At 43.7% G+C, this 27,344-nt stretch overlaps 3 protein-coding genes across 8 annotated transcripts; 2 read left to right on the top strand and 1 right to left on the bottom strand.

Annotated features, from left to right (window-relative positions):
- Positions 1-80: 80 nt before the first annotated feature.
- tbcelb (tubulin folding cofactor E-like b) lies at positions 81-12,051 on the bottom strand. 6 transcript variants are annotated; one of them, XM_030361018.1, is made up of 9 exons: positions 11,971-12,051; positions 7,709-11,249; positions 7,134-7,337; positions 6,583-6,722; positions 6,043-6,224; positions 5,448-5,704; positions 4,745-4,871; positions 4,393-4,509; positions 81-1,944 (listed from the first exon to the last, which is right to left on the bottom strand). In XM_030361018.1, exons 3-9 carry the CDS (start codon positions 7,276-7,278, stop codon positions 1,596-1,598), a joined length of 1,317 nt encoding a protein of 438 aa, XP_030216878.1. In that variant the 5' UTR covers positions 7,279-7,337; positions 7,709-11,249; positions 11,971-12,051; the 3' UTR covers positions 81-1,595. The 6 variants fall into 6 exon arrangements, with proteins under 6 accessions (XP_030216878.1, XP_030216877.1, XP_030216879.1 ...); XM_030361017.1 differs by having other exon boundaries at positions 7,134-7,288; XM_030361019.1 differs by having other exon boundaries at positions 7,134-7,288; positions 7,713-11,249.
- A 476-nt stretch (positions 12,052-12,527) lies between these two features.
- Positions 12,528-19,965, top strand: foxred1 (FAD-dependent oxidoreductase domain containing 1). The gene is made up of 11 exons (XM_030361672.1): positions 12,528-12,861; positions 13,008-13,228; positions 13,487-13,597; positions 13,956-14,074; positions 14,309-14,403; positions 14,690-14,791; positions 14,884-14,960; positions 15,063-15,223; positions 17,335-17,464; positions 17,558-17,662; positions 18,074-19,965. Exons 1-11 carry the CDS (start codon positions 12,708-12,710, stop codon positions 18,326-18,328), a joined length of 1,530 nt encoding a protein of 509 aa, XP_030217532.1. The 5' UTR covers positions 12,528-12,707; the 3' UTR covers positions 18,329-19,965.
- A 1,478-nt stretch (positions 19,966-21,443) lies between these two features.
- Positions 21,444-25,689, top strand: LOC115547450 (ATP-sensitive inward rectifier potassium channel 1). Its single transcript, XM_030361673.1, has 2 exons — positions 21,444-21,893; positions 23,322-25,689. Exons 1-2 carry the CDS (start codon positions 21,877-21,879, stop codon positions 24,481-24,483), a joined length of 1,179 nt encoding a protein of 392 aa, XP_030217533.1. The 5' UTR covers positions 21,444-21,876; the 3' UTR covers positions 24,484-25,689.
- The last annotated feature ends 1,655 nt before the right edge of the window (positions 25,690-27,344 follow it).

Genomic DNA, 27,344 nt, shown 5'->3' with positions numbered 1-27,344 from the left:
TATTAGTCCTCCATTACAATGCCATTGGATACACGGAAGTACCCGATCAGTGTGACAACTAAATTGCGTGTATCTGGGAATCAGATTGAATCTTAATCGGCATTGTCATCATCATCTGAAACTAAAACGGTCACTTTCCCAAATCCCACCAGCAGACATTTGGTGTCCCTGTGCAAATAAATGAGCATGTAACAACCCCGCCAACCTGCAGCATCCCTCCCCCCCTTCCAATTTCCCTCCCTGTCTCCCCATGACAAAGCCAACGTCTGACGGTGTTCAGTGATGGAATGGATGTATAAGAGTGAGAATAGTGATCGACCGATATATCGGCCGGCCGATCACAGTTTTTTCGGTATTGTGTATCGGTATCGGCCGATTATTATTATTTATTTTTTTGCCGTGATTTACAGACAATAAAGACAATAAATGTTAATTTTTTTAAATTGAGACGTTGTAACATTTGTTCAACTCGAGGGGCGGCACCAAGCATGCAGGGGAGGCCCAGAATATACACGAGTATATTGCTCGTTCCCAGAGTGACTCGCTGAGCAAATTCAAATTGTGCTCTCGCGAGAACTCTGGATTTCCAGGGTATTATCGGCTCAAGAAAATCGGTATCGGCCCTCAAAAATCTATCGGTCGATCCCTAAGAGAGAGACAAAGCCCGAAAGAATTAGACAGAAAAGAGTAAGTAGCATGAGAGAGGGAGATATATATATAGGATAGTGAAGGACGTGAACCCAATAATGGGCTGCCCCACCATCACAGGGATGGGGGGGAAGAGAGAGAGAGAGAGAGACAGGGACAGAGACAGAGACAGAGACAGAGAGAGAGACAGAGAGAGAGAGAGATTCAGGGTGTTTTAGCCATATGGAATAGCTTAAATGAATTTGGACCTGGGGAGGCTGTTGCACGGTGGCTGCTGCACAATCGAGAGAGAGAGAGAGAGAGAGAGAGAGAGAGAGAGAGAGAGAGAGAGAGAGAGACCCTCTATTCATTGAGATGGACAGCGGTGGTAACTCGAGTGATCCGAAAGGCGCTTCGTTTTACCTTTCCTTCCCTCCCGGACCCCCGACAAGCTCACCACAGGGGCGGTCTTGTCTTTCCTGCTTGTGGGGGGGTGGGGGGAAGGGGAGTAGGGTGTCCTGACCGAGCCGTGTCCGTGTGGTCTGTGCGCACCGCTGCCATTATGCTCGACACGCCGCGCTCCTGATTGCAGCTCTATGGGGGGGGTTATCTGGGGACATGGTGCCATGCGCCGGGCGACGCTGGGCTGAAGCACCGCGCCGCCGCGGGTAGACCGCCACACAGAGGGGGGGGGGGGGGGGATGGAGTGGCTGTCGAACGCAAGCCTATCCCATTGAATTACACACGATTAAAACGTGCAAAATGGGTGGGAATCAAAACCCTTTGTGTCGGACGTCGTGTATAAAAGGTGTGCAAAGGCGCGATGCATGATGAGATATAGAAGCACTTTTCACATCGACGTTGAAGTAAAATACGAACGGAAACACAACAATGACAATAGATTGCACTTGGTTAATGCACGGGCGCAGCAGACGAGCCAGGGTTCCCCCCCGGGCCGCCCCGAGGCCTCAGCTCCCCGTGGAGTTGCAGCGGGCCTTGTCCTTGGGCACCAGCAGGATCTCGTCGCCGTCGCGGATGCTGTAGGAGTGCAGCGCCCGGCCCGGGTACTGCATCTCATGCGACAGCGACGCGGAGCAGGGCTCGGTGTGGATGACGTGGAAGAGCCGCACGCCGCTGGGCGGCAGCTGCAGCAGGGCCCGGAGCTGCTTCTTCAGCGCGCCCACCGTCTGCTCCATGGTGAGGGTCACCACCTCCACCCGGTCCCCGCAGCGCACCTCCACCGTGGGGCCGCGGGGCGTCAGGTCCACCTCGGCCAGCGGCGCCAGCCGGCCGTACTTTGACACCAGGATGTGGTATCTAAGAGGGGGAGGCGGTGAGAAGAGAATAAAAAGAAGAGACAAGAGAGGCAACGGGGCATCTAGTGAGTCATCGCTGCATACGTCTGAGGGAAGCTGGCGGGAAGAGGTGATTCAGGGCTTCTAGGGAGGTGTAGTACGTGGCCCCAATGGCCCCAATGGCCCCACTGAGGGAGCGCGCTGCTGTTTCGGAGGCGCATGCGCGTTCCAGGGACTGGCGAGAACAGTCCTGGGCTTACCTGCCTCTCCCCTGCCGTGAGAAAGCTCTCAGCCACCTGGGGGACCGAGGGCGGGAGATAAGGACCGCGGGGGCGATTAAATAAATCCAACGAGTGAAAGGCTGTGCTTTCAAAGCTACTGTAACAGCTGGGCCAATCAAAGCAATTTCCCTTCCCTCCCTAAATAGTTCCTCAACAAAGCCAGGACCCTGGCCCGCACTTTCAAGCCAAAACTCAAGAGTCCACCCTGGGAATTGTGCTCCGAGCTCCCGGTGCACAAAGTGCTATTCTATTAAGAAGCCATTTAGTTAAAGCTTTCCTTTTATTGGAGCGGGGAATGCTTTAACAAGGCACAAATAATTGGTGAAATAATAGCTGGATTTTATACAGAGAAAAAAATGGCTGCCATTAGCCGTTGGTAATGGTGAAATGACTGTCGTCCTTTTAGCTGTGCCAAAGCATCTTAAGCCTAATGCTAACCGCTCTGTTCACTAAAAGGCAAAGGTCTAGCCAACATAGTCAGAGTGCAAGTGGTTTATTTACCTGATTAGGCTCCGTTTTTATAATCTGAACTATGGATGGATTTCACGCTTGAAGTATGTATTTTACAACCATATTGTTACGGGATACATCCGTTCTCCCCTTTATCTACAGACACTTGACATCTTCAATTATATTTCATAATCCCCTTAATTTACTGGGGCTCGGTAGCTGTCTTTTATCACCGCCATCTTATCCTTTTCCCTCCTTTACAACGTCCATCCACCCCCAAACCCAAATTCACTGTTTGTTTGTTTCTGATTGTAGTCGGAAATCGCACCTTCTCTCCTTTCCAAGGTGGAATGGGATTAAAAATCAAACACACAAAGTCACACACAGAAATGAACCAAAGGCCTCCCTGTCGCTAACATATATGTAGTCTATTGATTTCTGAGCCTGTCCAGCAAACTTCCCAACCAATCATCATGCAACCCCCGAGATCGCCATGATAGTGTCTTACTCGCCCATAACAAAATATATCAAGATAAAGACAGGGGAGGAATCTGTCAAGTGAAAAGACTGAGGGAGACATGGGCTGACGATGGCTTTGGATCATAGCACGAGCCTTAAATACGATTCTCCCGCTGTAAGAGGTGTGATGCTGCTTTTTAGCAAGTGAGAAAAAGACTAAAATAACGCAATAATAATAAAATGTCCATGCGTCTTCCACATTAACTGGTGCAATTGCTAGTCTTGTCCCAGGGCTGGGGCGCTTTGCTCAGAAACTAGCTAGTGAGAGACAACGTCTCAGGAGTCACAGTGACATCACCCATAAACACAAAAATCTCTCATTCCAGGATCAAGGTCTGGACAGAGAGAGATGTCAACGAGAAAAATAATAAGTTTAAGTAAAAAAAAAACTAAAAAACATCTCACTTGCTACCTCGCGTATCGCTTTTCCCAATCAGAGAATTCCCGGCACAAAGGAGTCATTGTGCGGAGAGAGACTAGTGGCATTGTCTTCCAAAGGTTAGCCCCCACCCCACCCCACCTCCCACCAACACCAACCTCCCACCGCACACCACCAGTCCGTGGCCGCGCCTACCCCGGGCCGGACCTCCCCTGCATTCTGTGGAGGTTAAGTGGAATGCGGTGGGTAAAGATAGGTAGAGCCTGGGCCGGTCTTTCTGGAGAAGGAGAGACGGGGGCAAGAGAGAGAGAGAGCCCTTCGGAAATTCTTCAATTAAGTCTAAGCTGTTTCGGAAATGTCACACATTTTTTTAAATCCTCATTTATTTTCTGTGGATCATACAGATTGAGTATCTTTGAGTAAAACTGATTATAACTGGCCCTCTACACCTGTGTTGACCTGCGAATTGACCTCCATCAGTGAGAAGTGAGAAGGTACAAGGCCGAATTTCATGGGTCTTTAGACAGGCGTTAGGTAGCAGGTGAAGCGTCTGGCTCAATGACGCCGACATGTAGGCTGCAGTCATTGGGGATCGAACTAGGAACCTTTAGATCAGGGACTCTCACACCCTAGCCACTGCTGACTAACCCCTTCCTACTCCTGAACGACGTGTATCAGCATTCACTGTTAGTCGCATTTGGATGATCCTGACCCTGTAGTGACATAGCAGGTGGATGTGGCACTGGACACATCTGGGTGGACCCTCCCACTTGATGTCCCTATAGGGTAGATATCGAGGTGGATAACCCCGGGCCCACGGTAAACAGCAGAGGGCTCTGACCTCCTGGGGAGCTCCTCCTCCGGACGGTCCTGATGGTGGCGGATGAAGAAGCGCTCAGCGTCCTCCCGCTCGCCGTCCGTCACCAGGCTACCGTTCAGCACGGAGACGGAGGGAAGCCTGCACACACACACACACACACACACAGACAGGAAGGACATTTTGCTTGATGATTGGTAAGGTGGAGCTTGTTTTGAATACACTCAAATGGCTTTGTTTCGTGTGTCGTGTGTGTGTGTGTGTGTCGTGTGTCGTGTGTGTGTGTGTGTGTCGTGTGTGTGTGTGTGTGTGTGTGTGTGTGTGTGTGTGTGTGTGTGTGTGTGTGTGCGCACGTGTGTGTGTGTGGAGAACTCACTGTGCCACTATGAGGCTGCGTCGCTGCTGGTCAGTGTATGGCTGCAGTAAGGGAATGCCCATCACTTTCACCTCCGCCAGTTTGGGGAAGAAATTCAGACTGTCAACGTCCTCCCATCTGCTAAGCCCTGTGATGGCATACGCATGGAAAACATGACTTTTTGGAGAGTTTGTTGGTGCTTTAGTTGAGACATTGCACGATGAAATGACTGGTGTGAGACATGAGTCCATATCACAGAGAAGACCGGACAGCAAAAGCAACCGCCATCCTATCCACCTCCAACATTCGAGTGTATGCTATCATACAGCATACACTCCATTACAGTAGTATAATACAAGCCTCTGAAGTAAAGAAAGCTGAAGTAGGATATTTACATTCAACATCATTCATAATGTCCTAATGACCACAAACGAGTGGTACAGCTATAGAGCGCCTCAAGGGCCGAGGCCACATAGCCTCGAACCCATCCAGAGATCATGATACTATCAATAACAATCGGAGCGGGAGCCGATAAATAATGTAACCTTCCCCACCAATGAAAAAAAACTAATGTTAGCGGTTGTTAGTGGGTCTCTGGTTCAGTGGTGAGGGGGCTACAGAGGAACCTGACCCACCATCAAAGGCCCTTAATCAAACTCTTCCTCCCTAGCTTAGCCTAGCCTAGCCTAGCCTATCCACTTAGTCAGTTGGGCTACGTTCAGACCTGAGTTATTGAGGTTGATGTAGCGCAGCTTGGGGAAGAGGCGCTCCAGCGTGTCGGGGGGGTCCTCCACAGAGCCCAGGCTGTTGTTGGCCAGCACCAGCATCTCCAGACGGGGGTACATGGCCCCCAGCTTGCGGACCTCCGCCCATTCCTGCAGCTGGTTGTCTGTGATCTGCAGCAGCCGCAGGGACGGGCAGGGCGTCCCGGACTCCACCACCTCCTCGTAGAGGTTCAGGCACAGGAACAGCTCCTCCAGTCTGGTGTGTGTGTGTGTGTGTGTGTGTGTGTGTGTGTGTGTGTGTGTGTGTGTGTGTGTGTGTGTGTGTGTGTGTGTGTGTGTGTGTGTGTGTGTGTGTGTGTGTGTGTGTGTGTGTGTGTGTGTGTGTGTGTGTGGGGGGGGGGGGTAGAGAGGGTGTTTGGAGAAGATCAGTAGAGGCGGAAGGGGGTATTCGAAGTACTGATGACCAACAATACCCAAGCAATCTCAATAATCAAAGGGAATCCTATGACTAGAATTCAGAGGTGACCAAGACTCGAGGGAAGATTAGAGCAAGGAACAATCGTTGGAACACGGTTGCCATGAGGACTCTCTTACTCTGGGGTGTGGCTGGTGAGCGTGTGCACGGTGTCCCATGTGATGTGCGTGTTGATGAGGACCAGCCGGCGCACCCTGGAGAACACCTCGGCCAGGCTGGGCTCCAGCTCCACGCCGCTCAGGGGGTTCCTGCTCAGATTCAGGAAATCCAAATGGGGGACGTTGGAGACGATGGTCCCAATCTGGCAACCCCAAAATATAGATGGTGATTGCGTCGTTGACACATCCGTTGTCAAGAAACGTGAAATTGGTAGGATATCAGTACATGTAGGAGGTTTTGTGGATTGTTTAATGATCGATAATGTATAGATTCAATAATATAGCATATATACTCAATTATATCAAGTATCTCAACTGTTTGTGCATACATTTTTTACATCTACAATACTAGTACTCTAGTACTTGTACTCATCCCACTATATTTTATTTTAATCTCTTATACAATTTCTGTCAATAACCAAGAAATGCAGTAACACCTGCAACACCAGAGGTGGTGCTGTTGTGCCTCCAGCGTTCAGTTACCCTGCCGTACACACACACCTCTTCCCAGTCCTTGAGTTGGTTGTGGGACAGGTCCAGCTCGACCACGTGGGCGCAGAACGTGGCCACCTCCGTCCTGTCACCGGCCTTGGTGATCCCGCAGTCATTCAGCACCAGCACACTGGGCAGGTTGAGCCGATCTGAGGCCACCACACAGGAAAGTTACGAAATGTGTCCCTGTTGTAATAATCTAGGGAAGGTCACACATGTAAACAAGTGTGTCTACTGCTAGAAAGTCTGTTATATATACAATGTGTTATGTATACGAAACTTGTCAATCAGACAAGGTCTATGAAAACAGACAGCAAAGAATTTTTTAAATGATCGCCCTTCGCTCTGTAGATACACGATACACGCCTGATTATATCAAATAAACACTGTAGCTGTCAACATGCATTGCTTAAAAACTCCTTATCCTTGCACCCTGTCCTCGCACTCCTACAAAAGAGTGTGAAAGATAACCACTGGTGTTAGCGCAGATTGGGGGGCCCACGGGGAGAGACCCTGGGGTTAACTGGTGAGAGGGGAGGGTCCAGGACGCCACGACTCACCTTTCACCGGGGAGCCCGGGGGGCTAGGCAGCACCACCACCCCCATGCCCGGGCCCCGGCAGTAGGGGAAGTTCTCCGGGTTATACTTCTCACTGACCACCTGGACGAAGGAGCGCCCCTCCTCCTCGTCGGAGGATGAATCCATGGCCCCGGGCCTAGCGCATCGAGGCAGGGGACAGAGGTAGCAACACGGACACCGTCAGCCTGGATTGGGTATCAACATGGCTGTAAACGAGCCCAGAAAGGGCCCCTTATGGACACACAATGTCTCATGCAAACATTAAACAAATAACGGATTCAAACCTGACTCAGTGCATGCTTATCTAATGGTAGAAAGTACTCTATAGTTTGAGGAAGAATCCATGTGAGACTACTAAAATACCAACATAATAGTAGGCATTTTATAGTATTCGAAATGGCCAAGAAAATGGTATTGCATCATACAAAGTATTTACTGTAGACCTATCAATTAGTACAAATAGTATTTTAATGAAGAGCATCACACATTCACACTTAAGATGTGAACGTGAATACAAACTTAGTTTCTTAAAAAGAACCATGAGATACCGTCTTACCTACAATAAGTCAAGTCAAGCTGCCTGTTGATATGTGCTCTTTCTCTCTCTAAAGCGTGCTGATAAAAGTCAGTCTGTGCGGTTGCTCCTCCCAAGATTCTGAGCCTCTCTCCAGAAAGCAAAGATAAAAATGTCGCAGCGGCACGTGTCCAATAGAACACAACACACACAAAGCCAGCTTTAAGTCCTAGTCACTCTCTAGGAAGAAATTAATACAATTTAATAAAAAATGACTTGCACCGTGAACCACGAAATTCAGGTCATTTGTAGTTCTTGGCACATCCAAAATGATGAATAATAAATAGTCATTATTGATCCTCCATTTCACAATGTGAATATTATTCACAACTTTTTTTCTGATTCACAATTTATTTCAAAGGACCCAAATCAGTAAAAGAAGAACTAAAATATATTTTGCTAAAAAGCTACGGTTTTAATTTGTGGTGACTTTATGGTCATTACTTTTGATCAACGCCTTTCTATTTCAATGTCATTCAAATTATGTTTTTCTGAAGTACAAGGTGGGTGTAATTCTATACATTTTTTATACCAACTGACCCAACAGAAAATATGTTTACACCCTGGAGTTACATATCACGCTGAAAGCGCCAAAAGTTTAGATAAAGTTAGGCATTACCTAAATGTATTATACATTTTCTATGTAAAATGCTGAAAGCTCCTAGAGTCAAATAAAGTTACGTTTAATATAATTGTATTATATATTCACACTATAGATGTACTGCCAGAGCATAAGGATGGATAACATATGGTTACTTTGTCTATCAAAGTACCCTGGCTAGATTACTAGACGCAATTACTGTTATGAGCAACATCTGTGTTAACTTTACTATAATGCCGTTACAAAAAGGTGCAGTTTTGAATCACCATTTCTGTCTGCCTGTGTTCATCACAGGAATTTCAAACAGTTTTTTTTCTACATGAATATTATATATTTATACCAAGTCAAATTAATCAATAAGGCTTAGGATAACTTGTCTTGACCTGTCGGTTACATAAACTCTGCATGGGACTCCCAAACCCAGCCTATTGCTTAGTAACACGTGACTTGAAACGATGGCGTGGGCCCAGCACTATTTCATCAGTTGCTCTGCTGTTTACCGCCATTTTCCCCCGGGTAGAATAAAAGGTGTAACTGCCAGACATATCAGTCTGTCATCACAAACAAAGGTCCAGGCCTGTTCACGTGACGTGACGGGAAGTTGCTATTGATCTTATTAGGCTGGTTATTCTGAAGTTGAAGGACAGGTTGCACCACACTTTCGCTCTCAGTCGCTCAGCATTGACCTTGAGCCTACAATGAATTCAAACACATAATCCCATTAGATTGTTTTATTTTTAATTAATAAAAGTGTGGGGTCCTTTCGTTGTCTCCATGGGAGAAATATTTTTAAACTCTGAATTGTAAATTTACAATATAAACACAATTATAAATTCAGACACGGGTTTTCATGTACAAATATTCTTTCTAAATCACTAAATTGTTCTTATTCCCTAGATTATTTAAGACTGTACAGAAGTGATTCAATTCAAATGTTGTGGTTAATCTCGGTGCCAGATAGCTGCATACCACCGTGCTACCAGGGCCTCAACATCTGTTACCCCATATATAGAAGTCATCATGACATTAGCTTATTTAGTTAACTGTGACTCCAAGAGCTGTCCATTGTCTGCTTCGGTCATAATCTCAAGGCATCCTCTCAGTTAATGATAGCATTGTTGTAGTCTTTTGTCTATTTCTTTCATAATCATGATATCCTTGCATTGTATCAACAACAATGACACCAGGTCTATTGTCTTTTTCTGCGGTAATTATGATACACTCTCATTGAATCAGCAATGACACAAAGGCTTGCAATTGGTATGATTGTGGTGTCATTGTTAATTTAATGATGTCATCATGTCATTGAAATAACGATAACCACAAGAGATTATTCAGTGTATACTTCGTAATTGGATGACAACTGTAAAATGTATTCATGCAATATATTTAGTGGTTAACATAAAAGTAGTCTTAGTTAATACAGCTAATACAGCTGACATTGGTCACATTGTGGGTCAGCTGATCATATGACCTATATATATATATATCCCCTCATCAAATTGGTCTCACCATTTGCCTGAGGGTCGGCTTAGCTCAGGAGGCAGAGCAGGTGTCTCATAACCGAAAGGTTGCTACTTTGATCCCCAGCTCCTCCTAGCTGAGTGTTGATGTGTCCCTGAGCAAAACACTTAACCTTAACTGCTCCAGACAATTAATTTCTTTCAATTAACATATTAGGCCTACATTTTAGAATGTGAACTAATAATTATGTCTCTTCATTTTGGGCAAAACATAGAATACATCTCTGTTGCCATGGTTAGATTGGTTATTTTTGATGGCAACGTGACAGCCCAAACCAGATTATCCATGCAAATTATAAGGTGGCTTTTGTGCTCCCTAGTGGTGGGCGAACTGAACAGCAATGTTTGATAGTCCAGACAGGATGAAGCGACATTTGGCTGTAGTTTTAAACAACAAATAAATGAAAGGGATTGATTCCATAAAAACTGACAGGAAACTTGGATAATAACACTTGAATGTTTATAAATCGTATGCTAAAGAATTCCCATTCTCAATTAAACATATACTAGGGGTCAAATTGGATTCAGCTACAAATCTAAAGACATAGATTTGAATCAATAATGAATAGGCGCTATAAAAAATATATGAACACAGATCAATATAGTACAATACAAATATGTGGGTTAACATTTGCCCCAAGAGATGCTTTAGAGACACAGAATTGTTGTTACAGCTGCACAAAAAATAGACTGTATATTAAAAGTCAGAATAAAGGTAATCACTTTAGCGGAATTCTACAGGTTATTTCGTTAGTCGGTTAGAAGGTTAGTAGGTTGGATAAATAAATAAGGCCTCTTTCTTTGTCTCTTCTCTCATTTAACGCCGTAAAAGGCAAAGGGAATACATCAGTAGCATATCCCAATGGATTTGCAGAACGGCAGGATTTAAAGCATTCTGTAATACTGGTAGATGAAAACATTTCATCAAGATTATAGAATAGAAAAACACAATTTTCTTCCTAGTATCACTTTCAATCATAGAAGGTCTCACCTTCACCATCTGTCTAGCAGAAGAGAACATAGATCCATTCCATTTCAATAATTAAAAAAGAAAAGAAAATTGTACAACAATGAGGGAAAATAAAAGGTTTTTTTTAATAGTAGGTCTACATAATTAATGCACATGCGCATGGTAACAACAACACAGGACAACGTGCTCCTAACACAAAGACTGAGATGGTCGTTGATAGCAAAGTTAGCAGTGGCTGTGCTATCGGTTTCAGACAGCTGGGGCTTGGTTATCAAAGAGACGAGAGCACTTTCTCTGGAAAGGGTTTGACGTTTTCTGTCACAGATGGTTTCCCATATCAGAGACCGACCTGATGCTTACCTCTGATGTGTGAACGACCAAAGGAGAGACCTTTTCAGCACATTGGATGATTGGAGGTCTGTTGAGAGCCTGCCGAGGGAAAATGCTGATGAGCACTTGGTTGGTTGATTGGTTGGTTAGATGGAAAAAAAACCTGCAAGATCTCACAGCTAAAAAGGCGAAGCTCAGATATGCAATCAAAAGCTATTGCCATGCTCGTGACCAATCAAGATTACATTCAAATGGTTGACACAATTGGAAACTCAATATAAGTGGGTCTAAGCCATACAAACAAGACAATAGACCAGCTGGGGGTGCACTGCACTGCCTTTAAAACTGCCATGACAAAGGACATTTTGTACAATATGCAACGGCAAAGAATGAATTCAATGACTTCTAAATGGGGCGATACATTTTAAAATGGAGTAGACAAAACCGCAAATAAACGTAGGCCTAGACCTACATGGTGAGCGTATACAGACTAGTAGGAGGTAGATATTTCTTCAACATTGACAGTTGTGTTCAAACTGGCAAGAAGAACTCAGTAGCTTGCCTTGTGAATATAAAACATACAGATATTTTAAAACAATAATAAAGAAGTGTGCACTTGAGCAGCCTTGGAGTAACAGGTTGTAGGCTACGCAGGTTGGGTATGACGTAAACATCATAACATCGCGTATGGGGCTTGTTGTGACATTAAAATACATGTTCATAAAAGTAATAACGTTCTCACATCTGAACAAAAGCGTTGACCCAATATATCACGTGTAAAAAAAAATCTTGTCATGAAGTGTCATTTGTTTGCACTCACCGTGGCGAAAGTCTTGCACTTGCAGTACCTCTGTTTGCTGTTGTTCTTCGGTTAGATGACAACTGCCCCCGTAACCGGAAGTGACGATGTTCAAAAAGTAAATAAATCCAACCTCTTTTTAACTCATAGCACTTTTAGGATTTAACAACGTTTATGAAATTACATCAAACATTTAATCACTAAAGGAAATGATCGTATCTTTATGTCAAATGCATACACCTAAATATCGTATAGAAACTGAAACGTTCTTATTAGTTCAATATTATAATGGTTTAAAAATATGTTTAATTATTTCACTGAGACACATTATAGGAATGAAATTCGATTATGTTGTATTCAAAATAAACTGAGAGACGAATAGACAGAATAGAGTGAAAGCGTAGGACACATTCAAATATGTAATTTCCCTCATAGATTTATAATATTAAATTAAAGCGTTTTAATTAAATTGCATTGATGCCCTCAAAGGTGGTTATGTTTTACATATGTATTATCGAAGGGACATTTTTAGCGATCGGAATTATTTTCATCATTCACCATTTACTTCCAGGTCACATGCACTCTGTGACGCGCAACGTGTGTAACGACCTCTACATGGATAGGTTTATATTCGCTAGTAACACATTAGTATGTCACTGTCAGTAGGTAACTTGTAACATGAGATGGCTGTGCGACTTCCATCAGATAGCACTCGTATTCAGGGTTGCATGAGCGATTGAAGTCATCCGGTCCTAGCCATGTTGACCTGGCGAAATATGCATGTTACAGTGCGAACAGTATCTGGACTTTTAAATTCCCATCGGGTGATCCGCAGCCGAGAATGCATGTGTGCACATGGACGTATTAGGACTTTCACCACCGGTAGAATTCTACACAATAAATTCTTTAAAGGTAGGCTTTAAACATGCATTGTATTGATTTTACAACACACCATGCCCTATAGCGAAATATACGCATACATTAAAAGTGACTGTTTTTTTATTCTGTAACAGTATGCGCGAAGTTAAGAAGTTTGCTATTTTCCCCATATGCATTAGACCTGGAAAACCAATTTAATGCTGCGAGGGACAAGGTGGCGGATGCCCTGCCAGGTAGCCAGTGGAGCCCCTTCGAGATGAACCCCAACCTTCCCCCCGAGAGGGCGGACATAGTGATCATCGGAGGGGGTGTGATTGGCTGGTCGATAGCCTATTGGCTAAAAAAAAAGGAGAGGGTGCGGGATGGAGTGAAAGTGATAGTGGTAGAAAAAGACCCAACGGTAATTTTCTCTGCCCTGCATTCAAAACATTTAATTTTCTTTCGCTAAATTATTATTTATTATGTAGGCTCCCCCTTGAGTATATAAAGATATGCTCCTTGTATTGATAAAAAGCCTGGGCATTCAGAGAAAAACAACTGAAAGAAGTTAGACATTTCTCTTTCTCGTCTAAAAATAATCAACTTTTCCTGCTAGTTTGTGTATATCATAAATACATGTCTTATGTCTCTGTGTTAAAATATCTTCTGCTTTTTCCAGTATTCCCAGGCCTCCACAGTGCTCTCCGCAGGGGGCATACGGCAGCAGTTCTCCCTTACAGAGAACATACAGCTCTCTTTGGCCTCAGCAGACTTCATGCGGAATATCAACGTAGGTCTCTAACCCCAAAACATAATGTGCAATCTAAAGTGGGCTGTGGAGTCAATCATTCCTTGGGTGACTTTATATAGCTCTGCTACTTTCAAATATAAGAGAATACTCCTTCATACACGTGTTGGGAAAAAATGCAGTATGCAACATCAAATCAATTCCCGCCACAAAAGTTCTGGATATTTTTTACCATTAACCTTGTTCTCACATTTGGGTTCTCGAATCGTCATCGGTGGTCAAACTGATGGGCAGACTCTTGAGAAAATAGCGGAGCGTGATTATTCCTCTTTAACAATGGATCCGTTTTCTTTGGGGTTGAGAATGAGAACCTTGACGTTGGCCGCTCTCTCTATCGTAGGAGCACCTGGGGGTGTTGAACCAGGAGCCGGTGGACCTCCAGTTCAACCACTCCGGCTACCTGTTCGTGGCCAACGAGAGCGTGGCCCACATCATGGAGGAGAACTACAGCACACAGAGGTTTGCCTCTCAGTCCCTCTTAAATAATAGTTTTCATCCACTTTATTTGAATACAAGAGCGCGACAAGAAAGAAAGAAGAATTGGAAGACAGAGAGTGTCTTTCAATCTTTATTTCTTTCCTTCTTCAAAATAAATTAATTGAATAAAAGGAAATGCTATATAAAGTGATAGAATTGTATTTCATGTTACTGTGATGTGGGTGAGCCTTGACCGGGATTATGCTGGTGCTGCAGGTTCGCCGGGGCCAAAGTGTCACTCCTCTCGCCTGTGCAGTTGAAGGAGAAGTTTCCCTGGATCAACACCGAGGACGTTGCGCTCGCCTCCTACGGTAAAGCCAAACTGCTCAGGAACACGGATGTAACTGTCGAGACCGCCACGGCTGCCATAAAAACAATTGTCAAGTTTTAGCCACTTTAATTGAATACAAGAGGGGTATCATAGTTTTTATTCACTTTATTAGTGAATACAAGAGGGCTACAATAGTTTGTAACCATTTTATTTTAATACAAGAGGGGTACCATAGATTTGGTCCTGAAAAAAAATAAATAAAACCTAAAGCATATCTGATTTTAATTTGGTGTTTCTCTGTTCCCCAACCTCCCCGACTCCACTAGGGCTGGAGAACGAGGGTTGGTTCGACCCGTGGACCCTGCTGAACGCTTTCAGACAGAAGGCTATTTCCATGGGCGTCATTCAGAGCATTGGAGAAGTCACTGGTTGGTTAAAGGCTAAACGCATACGCTTGTGGTTTTCAATTGATTAACCCTTTTTTCTATCGCTGACATTCTGTTTTCATTAATTATTTAAGGTTTCAACTGTACATTAAACAGAATGGACACTGTTGACGGCGAGACGGTGGACGTCAAGAGAATAAAACATGTGAACGTAAGTGTAAACTGTCATGCTGACACTTCCTTCAAACAACAGCGTTCGTCCTCATCTGTAGAGTGACACCGGGGGGTCGGATGTTTTGTCGTCGTCGCTCAGGTTCGGATGCCCAACAGTCGGGAGTACCAGCCGGTGGAGTGTGCCATCGTGGTGAACGCGGCGGGGGCCTTCTCTGCTAAACTAGTGGACATGATGGGCATCGGCACTGGTCCCAAGGACACGCTATCAGGGATGGCCTTACCGGTGGAGCCCCGCAAAAGGTAGAGGGATGGATGTGTTGAATGGTAAATGGTCTGCATTTATACAGCGCTTTGCTAACCTTTGTGTGGGGGGGGGTTGAGGGGAGACTCAGTGCGCTTTACAATCAGGGCCTAACATTGAGTCATTGATGGACACATCAATTCAGCAACCGCAGGTGTAAACCACGCAGGAATATAGAACCCATTTAATATTTAGGACAGCTGAGCAGTTTGTTATGCCCCCTCAATCATAATGTATCAATTGAGAATATATACGGGAAAATGAATAACAAAGCAGAGCCATTCTATTTTTGTAATAATAATAAGCCATAATAATATAATTACTATAAAATACATTATTATTGACCATCAATTTGTCTATTTTAAGAATAATATCCCACGCACCACGGCGGTGAGAGAAGGGCCGACCTGCTATGCCAAAAGTAACGTAATGTGCTGCACACAAACAACAAGTGACCAATTGTCAAACAACAAGACTATATGACTGAGTCATTAAAGTTGGGACTGACATATTGACAATCGAACCATCAGCCTAAGCATTAACGTTATCTTTTAACCACAGTTAGTTTTTCTTTGTTTCTATGATGCCACATTGCATCAAACCCATTTAAACACACAATTATATACATTTTAAATGGGTTTGGAATCGGGTAATCCTGTGCTAGCTAGGGTATGTTAAGGTGACCTTGACCCAAATGGTCAGGGACCACTGGGTCAATCTGTAAAGCCAAATGTATGAAAGGAAACTTGGGCCCTACAAATGTATTGCTCCTCCCGTCCGAAACAACTCTGTTTCATCTCATTCTTCCTTTAGTACTAAAATAACTTGTTTGTCAACGAGTAGTAGGTATTTGGTGGTATTATAATTATTATGGTTTCTTTTATTCAACGTGATAATTTTGATTATTATTATGATAACTTTGCTATAGCTGAGGAATATGAACATGAAAATCCATGTCAAGTTCATGGCCTGCGATGAATAAACAAACTTTGTTTGATTTGTGTCGCGGTTAGCGGGTGGCAGGTAGGACTCAATAGCAGACAGTTCAGGTAAAGGATAATTTATTAACGCAAAAGGCAAGGAACACAGAGAACACAGGTGACGCAGGGAACACCGGGAACACAGGGAACACACATGACACAACTCACCACAAACTACAATGATCCGACAAGGAACAATGGAAAGACAAGGGCTTAAATACTAAACGCAGGGCATGCAACGAGTAACAGCTGAAACACATTAGGGGAGGGGGCAGTAATTTATTTTATTTTATTTAGAAGTTTATTGAGCAGGGAAAAAATTGTTTCATACAAAATATAAAATAGATGCCATGCATACTGGTTTTTAGTCAAGACTAATTTGCAACCCCTGTCCCTGGTTAGGCCTTTGCTAAAAGTTACACATGAATAAAAATACAGAAGACATCATATACAGGAGAGATAAAGACAAAAACAAGGACAATGATTAATGCGTGGGCGTGCGTGCGTGCCCATGTGCGTGCGTGTCAATGTTCACAGGCTTTATTCAGTTTCAACCATTGTTGTGTGTGTTAAAAACCTTGAGCTCTGTCAATGTTTTGATTTCTGATGGTAGTGTATTCCACAGTTTAGTGCCTATTGCTACAAACGATGAGTGTCCGAATGTGGTTTTGCGCTTCGCTGTTCTACAATTTCCGCTCGTTCCACCCCTAGTTCTAATTCTACTGTTCAGTTTGTTTAAAAAAAAAATAATTTTAAAAATGAAAAGTTTACAAAGCTGTCAAATCCCAGTAAATTGTGTTTCTTTCAAATTTGGCCATGATGCCATCTAGTAGGTTTCTGATCCATTATTTTAAGTGCCTGTTTGTGCCTGTTTGTAATGACACAGGAGGGAAACTTGACCAGACATGGGGAGAAACAAGACAGAGATACCAAAGTAAAACAGGAAACACAACAAAACAAGACAAGGAAACAGACAGACCATGACAATTTGTTTCCCATTTTCAAGTCATTCTATTGATCTGTGCGATCACAGTTGCTGGGATTTAACTAGTAGGCCCTGCCACAAATGTATTTCAACAGACTCTTTACATTCATATTTGTCACTTCACTAACTACTGTCCCATTACCAGGTTTATCTATGTATTCAACTGTCCGGATGGGCCAGGGCTGGACTGTCCCTTCCTGGTGGACTACTCTGGTATTTACTTCAGGAGAGAGGGCCTCGGGGGAAACTACATCACTGGGACATCCCCAGAGGAGGTTCGGAAATGCGCTGCTTGGCTTTGCGTACTTTTTGCAGGAAAACATATTTGTGTTTGGAAACGTTTCTTTCTTATGCTTGCCTGGCTGTAGGATGCAGAGCCCGATGTCAGCAACCTTGATGTGGACCACGAGTTCTTCCAGGAGAAAATTTGGCCTTCATTGGCTCATCGCGTCCCTGCTTTCGAGAGCCTTAAGGTACGATTAGAGAATCCATGTCCTTGTGCCACCAAAACCAGATCACAGGGGTTGTTGGCACGTTCAGACCAAAAGGCATGTTGGTTCAAAGAGTTATAATGAGATTTATGAGCTTTCTGACCTTGTCTGACCCTATGAATACTGCTAATACACAAACATGTAGATGTTGACACTAGAGTTCTCAGTTTAAGGCATGATAAAGATTCTATGTCAAAATCAAACCGAAAGTATTCTTGTTTTTCCATAATATCTGAGCAATGTAAAAAAATTGCATTGTGTGGTTGGATGGGGATTTAGGAATCCCCTCAGCCCAAAGTATGACAATACCAGTATTTATACGAGCAACCTTGTCGGACACCACAAACACTTTGGCTCAAAACAACCCCAGACAACCCCTCCTCTCTCTCCCAGGTGACTAGCGCATGGGCCGGCTACTACGACTACAACACCTTCGACCAGAACGCCATCCTGGGCATCCACCCGCTGGCACAGAACATGTTCTTCGCCACGGGCTTCAGTGGGCACGGCCTGCAGCAATCGCCCGCCGCTGGGCGCGCGGTGGCGGAGCTCATCCTGGACGGCAGCTACCAGACGCTGGATCTGAAGGGGCTGGGCTTCCAGCGCATCATGGCCAAGGAGCCGCTGCTAGAGAAGAACATCGTCTAGTTGTGTGGGAGTAGCATGAAGACAGAAGGTTCACGAACTGTTGAACAATGCCACACTCGCCCAGGGATGTAGCAGGAGACCCTGGAGCATAAAGTATTCGGCTAGTTTGCTAAGACCCCAGGTTATTGGCAAACCAACAGAAAACACTGTTTCGATAAGTGGACCCCAGAACAACAATTCAATAAGTTGCCAGGATAAGTGTAGGAGGGGCTGTTTTAAAACTGATTGGAAAGATGCCTTCGTATTTGCTTAAGTTCTGAATCAAAATCAAGTGCTCAGTTCCCAAATGTTTTAACTTACATGCCATGCTCAGTCTCTTCAGTCTTTGAGCATGCACTGTGACATGTAAAGACAAAATCTGAACTTGTGTTTTTTCTTTTGATTGTGGGCACTATTTGAGAAAAGACCTAGCCAGGGCAGTTCATATGCAGTTACTTATGTTGTACAAAACAAACATACAGCTATGGGAGGGGCTAAACACCAATTTGGGATAGAATGGATGTCAATGGCTCATCGACTGCCCAATTTTGGAACAATGAACAATGCCACAGCGAGAGCCTGAGTTGAACCAATCCCTTGGCTGATTTTAATTCTCAACATAGAAAACGTCTTTACTTAACCCGTGGTCTCAACAAAATGTCCAAATCCTTGAATGAAGCCTGGTGTCAGTCTCACGGAAGAATCAAACACATAAATCATTAAGCAATTGGGAAGTGGAAGAGAATGGAGGGGGACAACATTACCTAGACACCTACTCTGTTGCCTTGGGATAAAATTTTTAAACGCTGACTTGTGATATTGTCACTCAAACTAAATAACTATTGTGTTTTACTCTGTCATAGTTATTCTCACCAATCTACTGAAATTATTTTGTCACAAGCATTTCCTAAAACTCTTTCTAGAGGGAGCCATTACTGTAGTTATTTCAAAGTAAGAGTCAGGGGCCCCTCTAATGGGGTACCAGGCCTTAGTTGGACTAACATTTATCCACAGCCCAGAGAATTATTCACTGTGTATAAAACATTTTACAGAAAAGATATATACTTATATATGTGAGTCGCTTTGGATATAAGGGTCTGCTAACTGTAAATGTGTGCATTAACTTGCGTAGGCACAGACTCAAGCAATTGAACAGCCAAAGCTTTGTATTAATGATTGAGTTACTTGTTAGCCAGTGGTGAATACCTTAACCCAACACCGACCCTAAAGCAATTGGCCCTACTATTCAGAGTAGTTAAAGGTTCAACAGGGGAGGGGGGGTCAAGGCAAGCTGCTGAAACCTTTTAAACAAACAGTGAGAAGGAATGATCCAAGGAATGAACAATGCAAAGTCTTATTTTGACATATGTGTATAAAGAGAGACATATTTGTGTGAAATATACATTTACATATTGTCTTCTGTTAAGATGCTGAGGTCCTTAAAACTCCTCAGCATCTTACAATCAAGGTTGATCTGGAGTTTATTTTGTATCAAAATGTTTTAAAATGAAGGAAATGGCAGAGAGCATTTCATATTATTGAGGCCTGTATAATGTCCTATTCCGATTGGAAAAACTGTATTTTGCGTTCACTTTTCCAATTCTATAGGCTCATCTTTTCTCTTATTCAACATTATAAATTTTGCTGGGTTCTTTGAGTATTTGTATCTTCTCTGTGGTTAATTATATTTCATTATACAACACTATAGCTGTTATTTCTGTCTGAAACCCAAATCATTGTTTGAGGTAGCTCAATATAAGGGAGACATACAAAAAACATAAATTCTGCAATCCTAATATGTTAACCAAAGCATGGACTCCATGAGACAAAGGTGTTTTATGCCTTGCATATAATATGAATCTGTTAATTATATCAGTATAATGAACCTGATGTAGGTTTATAATGACCTACATTAGGATAACAGATAGATTCTACCAAAGACATGTATACATATATGCATAATGGATTTACATTTATTTGGAAATAAATCCTAGAAAGATTTGCCAGGTTGGTTAAGACCCCAGGTTAGTCACCCAAGGTGAAAATGTCTTTGTTCACATGTCAACTGATACTTGTGTGGTGTAGGAGCGTTCTGAAAATGGGCCCTTGGCAATCCAATGAAATCCATTCTATTCAAATCGAGTGTTTAACAGCTCCTTAAGCTGTGCTTTTCTTTTGTCCAACACATGTAAGCCCATAGAAACGGCCCTGGCTAGCTAGGTTTCTCCAATAGGGCCCACATAGGAGCCAAACCTCAAGTTTCGGTTCTGTGTTTTAACGCCACTGGACATGCTCAGGGACTTGTCTCTGAGTCGGGCACTGTCGCAGAGCCACTACCTCAGACTCCCTGAGCGAGTGGGGCATGCACATAGTCTAAACAGAGAATCGTACATTTATGGCTCACCAACATGCCACCATTCATAACACGCCTGCTCTGTGAGAGGGGCTGAGATGAATAAGAATTGGGTTCATCTCGACATAGACAATGACACCAATTAACCTGGGGTCTTAACCAACCGGCCAAATCCTTTAACCTTCATAAGCGCGACTCGTTGTCTACTGGAGATACGTACATAAATATATAGTCTGGAAGTTGTGGGGGGAAGTGGTGCATATTTTGTGGCATTTAAAACCGCCATTAAATGTCAAAATGTGCTACTTCCTCCAAACTGTGTGCATGCCAGGGTACACATTGTACTTGCACACTGCACCCTCTACATGTGCAGTGCAGGCCGTACCTGCTCTGGTCCCAGACGCTGAATCCCACCCTGATAAGCCTACAGTCGGCCTACTCTTCTTTCTGCCTCTGTTTGGCGCCACATCTCCCTCTTGCATATCCAAAAACAACAACAAACAAATGAAAATATGCTTCACATATATAGAAACTCGGCCATGACAACATGGCATGGAGGCACAGGAGTTTGCCTGCAGCGTTTCATTTTGATGCAAATCTCCAAGGGCCTTGGAGGGGTTTGGTAGTGGGGGGAAGGGAGGGTAGCTGAATCAGGGGCTGGTGGTGGGGGGGGGGGGGGGGGTTGTAGCACAGTTGAAAGATTTCTTTGTGAGGTCTCAAATGTTGTCAGGGGCTTGAAAACATGAGCAGCATGGGCTGCAGCACTGGCCGTGGTCAATAGATAGGGCCTTCTGCTGGTCTGAAACTACCGGCTCAACTGAAACCAGAATATTCTGCTTTCAGAAGGAAAGGGCCCCTCACCCCCTACACACACACTCATCGGGGACCTCCTACCTTCTGTGTGAGTTGCATTGGAGAGGCTCTCCAGGGGCCAAGCGGGACTGCCAAGGGACTGGAGAGAGAATTGTTGTGGCTCTTGGGCACAGCAGACTTTTCATGGTTGGGGTACACTGAAGGGTGTCTAACAGAAAATAACTCAGGATGGGAGCGTTCCGGTCAGCCCCTGTGTCTGTATGGGACCGAGCGCACATGGCGGCATGTGGCTGGGATTAGGAAATTTCATTGTGGATTAAAATCTTTTCAAGGCCTTGATGGCTGCTGCTGGGTGAAAAGGAGGCTGAAGGACCAGAACACTTTCAGTCTGCAGTCCGGGCCCATGGTTGCACTGAGCAGGTAGGTGGGAATTTCCTGTACATTTATAACAACTATGTTTCAACAAAGACAATTGTTAAGTGTATCTTGTGCCAGGGTTTGGTGTTTGGTGTTATAGTTATATTGTGTATGCTGATAATGTGGAGTCCTGTTGTATTTGTTATTGGCTGTACTTGGCTGTACTAAAATGCACACAAGATGAATGAGGCTTTCCTTCATCACTTCTGCTGATGGCTTATGTAACGGTGATGTTTTAGATAGGATGAAGTTATCTGAAGATCTTCCGGATCGTTACGTTATAAGTTTTACCGAGTTTCTCTGTTGTGGTTCTCAGCAGACTGTGTGGTGGCTAGATGGCTTGCCAGTTACATAAGAGAAAATCACAAAGGACACGAGAAGCGATTTCAAACAATGAGCTCAATGAAAAGACCCACACAAAAAACATTCCTCACAAAATATTCAGTGTGCTTTATATGCACGTGGCAAAACAGTTGCTGTATGGGATCATTTAAGGTTGTAGACAACATTTTGCATTAAAAAAGATAGCAAACAACCAAAAATAAATCAATCTACACAAAGTTTCCCCCACGTCTATTTGCCACCTGTTCATCAGGGGTTATTATAAATAGAAATATATTTACAGGGGATTTTAAGCACAACTACTTTAGCAAGTTAGGGTAAGGGTATTTTATCTTAGCTTTTATCTTTCTGCAAAAAACAACTGCAGCTTTTATGATGCTGTTGATCATTTGTGGAATTGTCCATTGAATTACTTAAAAATGGACCTCTATTGACCTACGTTGTGTTACCACTTTTTATTACACTTAAACACTAAAACACTTTATCTCTAAACAGTATTATTTAAAGAGTTAATACAATCTATATGACTGGCATGGTTTAATAACACAGGACTTAATGGGCCGAGGGACCACACAGAGGATAAACCATGTTGTAAACATCATTATCCATGCCCTACTGTTAGCAGTAGCACTAAACCCATATCTTCGCAGCGGGGCAGTTATGGACAAGCAATGTTCATCATCGTGCTCTAATATACTTAGTACTTCAAAACAACTGCTGATTAATTAAGATCGAAGTAATAACATTGAATAAGTAGTAATATTCTTGATTGACATTAAATGTGCAACCTATTATCATAGTCGTCTTTTCTTTAAGAATTATTGGGGGGTTTTCAGGACGGTATAACAATATCTCTTCCATTATAATTGCCATTTCTATGCAAACAAGATTCAGGCTGGCTTACTCTGGCACATTTACATAAGACACTGCAGGATACCATGTCAATTCTTTCAGCAAAATGAATGGAACACAAGGCATTTAAAGGGCTTATAAAATGGCTTATCAAAGTCTACAGCCTAACAGTGACAAAGGAGTGTGTGACCCAGTCTGATCTGATGTTCAGATGTTCTCTGTTTTCCGTCCTTACAGCCACAGCATGTTCCAGATGATTCAGAGTCCCAAGCATGCCCAGCCCGGCGCGAACAAGAGCCACCACACCCGGTTGGTCACAAAAGACGGCCACTGCAACATCGAGTTCGGAAACATCGAGTACGGCAACCACTTTTCCTTCGTCCTCGACTTCTGGACCACCTTTGTGGAGATCCGCTGGCGCTTTGTCCTCCTCTTCTTCGTGGCCTCCTTCACCGGCAGCTGGTTCGTCTTCAGTCTGCTGTGGTACTGGGTCGCCAAGAGCAACGGTGACCTGTATGGCCAGAACCGCACAGAGGAGCATGTGCGCTGCATAGACAACGTGAACGGTCTGACCACGGCCTTCCTGTACTCCCTGGAGACCCAGACCACCATCGGCTACGGGGGCAGAGCGCTGACCGGCCACTGCGCGGGCACCGTGGCCCTCATCATCGTGCAGTCGCTCGTCGGGGTCTTCATCAACTGCTTCATGTGCGGGGTGATCCTGGCCAAGATCTCCTTACCCAAGAAGCGGGCAAAGACCATCACCTTCAGCAGCACGGCCGTCATTTGTCTGAAGAAGGGCAGCCTTTGCCTTCTGATCCGGGTGGCCAACTTGCGAAAGACCTTACTCATCGGCAGCCAGATCTACGGCAAGCTGCTGAGGACGACGGTCATGGCCGACGGCGAGACCATCATTTTGGACCAGGTGGATATCGACTTCACGGTGGACGCAGGCAAGGACAACTTGTTTTTTGTGTGCCCCTTGACCCTCTACCACGTGATCAACAGGCACAGTCCATTTTATGAGCTGTCAGTGGACAATCTGCCCCAGCAGGACTTTGAGCTGGTCGTGTTCCTGGACGGGACGGCAGAGTCCACCAGCTCCTCCTGTCAGGTGCGGACCTCCTATGTCCCACAGGAGATCCAGTGGGGCTACAGCTTCCTGCCCATCATCTCACGCACCAAGATGGGGAAGTACCGGGTGGACTTCTCCAACTTTTCCAGAAGCGTGTGCGTAACCACGCCTCACTGCGCACACTGTTTCGAGACGGACGTGGACCAGCGTAACCATAACAGCCAGAACAATCCTGACCACAATCAGAGTGGGAAGCAGGGAATTGACAACCGTGGGTTCCAGGTGATTGACATTCAGGGTACGATGGACATCACTAAGATGTGAGGCTGGTGGAGGTACCTCGAGGAAAGATGTGAGTTCATCCCTGTGTTTGCACAGGTTGTAAACTGTAACAGCAAGGTGTTGTGTGGAGATGTTTCAATGAAGGAGCCGAGTTCTAATGAATGTTACACCACAGTGCCCTTGTTGCAGTGCAATTACACATGTAATAAGCAATGTAAGACCCTGTATATCATGTTGTGGAACAGACTGTAACTACCCAGTGTGGGTCTGGTTAGTGTTAGCCTTTGCTATTTTGGCCTGAGCAGGACCTTTGCCAAGGTCTTCCCTTTGAGTAAGAGATGGAAATCAGGTAAAGATAGAGTGCCTCCTAATACAGCTGTTACGCCACCGGTTACATGCTGTTCCATAAAGTTATTAAATTGTAGGCCTACATGCTGCTACATTGCTTACAGTACTTTAAGGTGCTGTATGTAAGATTTGAGAATTGTAAAGAGAGGGGGAGCAGAATAGACCGCACGAGGAGTGCACATTTTTTAAACTAAACCATTGAGAAGGGTTCAATTTCACGCACCTTTCATTTGACCTGCAAGATGGATTCCCCAACCAATTGCGGAAAAAGATTCCCTGATTGGTCATAATTGAGCCTTGATTGGTCTGAAATCTAAATTGGCTCTTTTCACACCGCATTTCCCTAACTAAGAACTGACAGATGGCTATGCCATTTCTAACTTATCTTGCCTAAAGCACCTTTAAAACACTATGAACAGTAAGTAACCTCAATAATCACTTGAGAATTAAAAAAACATCAACCTGCATCAAGTTGTTTATAGGAACTGCTCATTACAGTAAAAGTATTTTGTGAATTTGAGGAGGGAAAAGGGTTGAGACCGGCAGAAAAGCAGTAAAGAAAGCATTAGAAAGCATCGGCTCTTTGAGAAGATTAGGAGCTAGGCCCAATATAATGAAATTCAGAGAATTTTGCAGGTTGAGCAGGAGAAGCGGAACAGTGCCTTTAGGTGTTTTAAAATTGTTCTCAAAGGTTGTTTGGTTTGCAAAACCTACAAAATGTAGGCTATGAAGACCTATGTTGACAGGTAATTTAAGCGCTGATAATTAGGAAATTGTGAACATAGCTGCTAACTTTAATGTCTGTTGTTGTTGTTAATGTCGTGACCTACTCTTTGTAGATCATATTATGTACTGATCTCAGGGAAACGTGTTAGCATAAATAAACTATCTTTGAATGTTTGAAGACTATGTGCGTCAACTTAAAGCATGAAATATGCAGTCAGTGTATGTTGGTATTTGGATTCATTGTATACTTTAATAATGCCCTTTGGTAGAACCTGAGAGTGAGAGAGAAAGTGATGGGATTAAAAGAGTTTGAACGAAAAGCCTTCTTACACATGAGCTGAGCATGCTCATGGACTGGCACGGTTGCACCTAATGAACTACGTACCACCTATAGCTTATACGCATTACTAGTTCATTATACAGAGGAAAAGTCTTAACATGTCAAAAAAATGCAATCCATGAAAATGGGAATTAAATAGTATCAAAGCGTTTGAACATCCCAGAGCACTAAACCAAAACATATAATTGGGAAACTGCCTTGCATCGTCGAGTACAGAAGCGTGAGCTGAATCTTTAACCTATATCTTAACAGGGGGTGTTCTCTATATATTTTAGCTGTCATTACGTTTTTAAACTGCTGTGGCTGTCTCGTTAATGTCCAAATCGCAATCCCTGGCCTATGCAAATTCAAATAGGCCCATATATGCAAATAGTATAGGTTAACGACAAGCTGGGACTGATTTTCCAAGAAGAATAGGGCAAGTCACTTCCAAGCATGCTTGCAGACTGGAGGTAGGCAGTACACACACACACACACACACACACACACGCACACACGCACACACACACACACACACACACACACACACACACACACACACACACACACACACACACACACACACACACACATATACACACACACACAATGATCTTCCTACTCAAACCCCTCATTTAACGCTATCATTGAGGTAAAAGGTGTTACCATCATAGGATAATTGGCTGAGGTTTAATAATACCCAACTATTGTATAGCCATATGGCCCCACCCAGGGCCCCCTAGTGGGGTAAACCTTACCTTCCTATGTTTGGATGTTTCCAGTGCATCCCGCAGCTTACCAACGACGGCAGCCCACGAAAGTTGACTTTGTGTGTCTTTGCGACAGAATTTATTTTACAAGAAAAGGCGGAGATGAAGAAACTGGCAACGAAACAGACAACAAACCAGGTGAAGGGGATTGCAAAAACTGTTAAAACCATCGGTATGAAGTGCAACGGTCCCATTCTAGCCTAATCAAAGTAGATAATAACATAATATTGTGAGTAAAATATTTAAATGACCATGAATAACTATTTGGCCACTAGAGGGAACACTTTGACCTCTAGAAAGCTGTTTTAGACTATAATAGCAATTTAATTCATACAATGAAGGCGACCAATAGGCATCTCTTCATAAACATGGACTTAATGTAATGGTTGGATACCGTTGTCCATTAAGACATATGTTTCGATATATCACACCTTTGAGTGTAAAAAATGATAACTGAGTAGAATTATTGGTCCATGGCATCCTGACCCAATAGGCTTAGATTAATTGGTAAAAACATGTATTTATGGAAACTGTTTTATATGGTTGGGATTCAAAATTCAGCCTTCAATGAGATAATTATAGTGTGCCTCATTTATAGCATGCCTCATTCATCTTGCAAAAAACATTATTGGGTCAACTCCATCAAGGATTTTCAAAACATTTGTATTTCTCCTTATGCTGATGAAATACCATTTCATGACTGGATCCACACAACAATGAATATTAAACACCATCTATTT

Source organism: Gadus morhua, chromosome 7 (assembly GCF_902167405.1).
Source record: "Gadus morhua chromosome 7, gadMor3.0, whole genome shotgun sequence".
Classification (NCBI taxonomy): Eukaryota; Metazoa; Chordata; class Actinopteri; order Gadiformes; family Gadidae; genus Gadus; species Gadus morhua.
This window is presented reverse-complemented; position numbering and strand designations above follow the sequence as displayed.

What these genes read in the sequence shown, in the direction of transcription:
- tbcelb (XM_030361018.1), bottom strand. Translation starts at nt 7,278, where the DNA reads ATGGATTCATCCTCCGACGAGGAGGAGGGGCGCTCCTTCGTCCAGGTG. An exon ending in CCCGGGCTCCCCGGTGAAAG is followed by an intron (nt 6,723 to 7,133) that starts GTGAGTCGTGGC and finishes TGGTGGCCTCAG; the next exon opens with ATCGGCTCAACCTGCCCAGT. An exon ending in GAGGAGGAGCTCCCCAGGAG is followed by an intron (nt 1,945 to 4,392) that starts GTCAGAGCCCTC and finishes TCCCCCTCTTAG; the next exon opens with ATACCACATCCTGGTGTCAA.
- foxred1 (XM_030361672.1), top strand. Translation starts at nt 12,708, where the DNA reads ATGTTGACCTGGCGAAATATGCATGTTACAGTGCGAACAGTATCTGGA. An exon ending in ACTTCATGCGGAATATCAAC is followed by an intron (nt 13,598 to 13,955) that starts GTAGGTCTCTAA and finishes TCTCTATCGTAG; the next exon opens with GAGCACCTGGGGGTGTTGAA. An exon ending in CCGGTGGAGCCCCGCAAAAG is followed by an intron (nt 15,224 to 17,334) that starts GTAGAGGGATGG and finishes TCCCATTACCAG; the next exon opens with GTTTATCTATGTATTCAACT.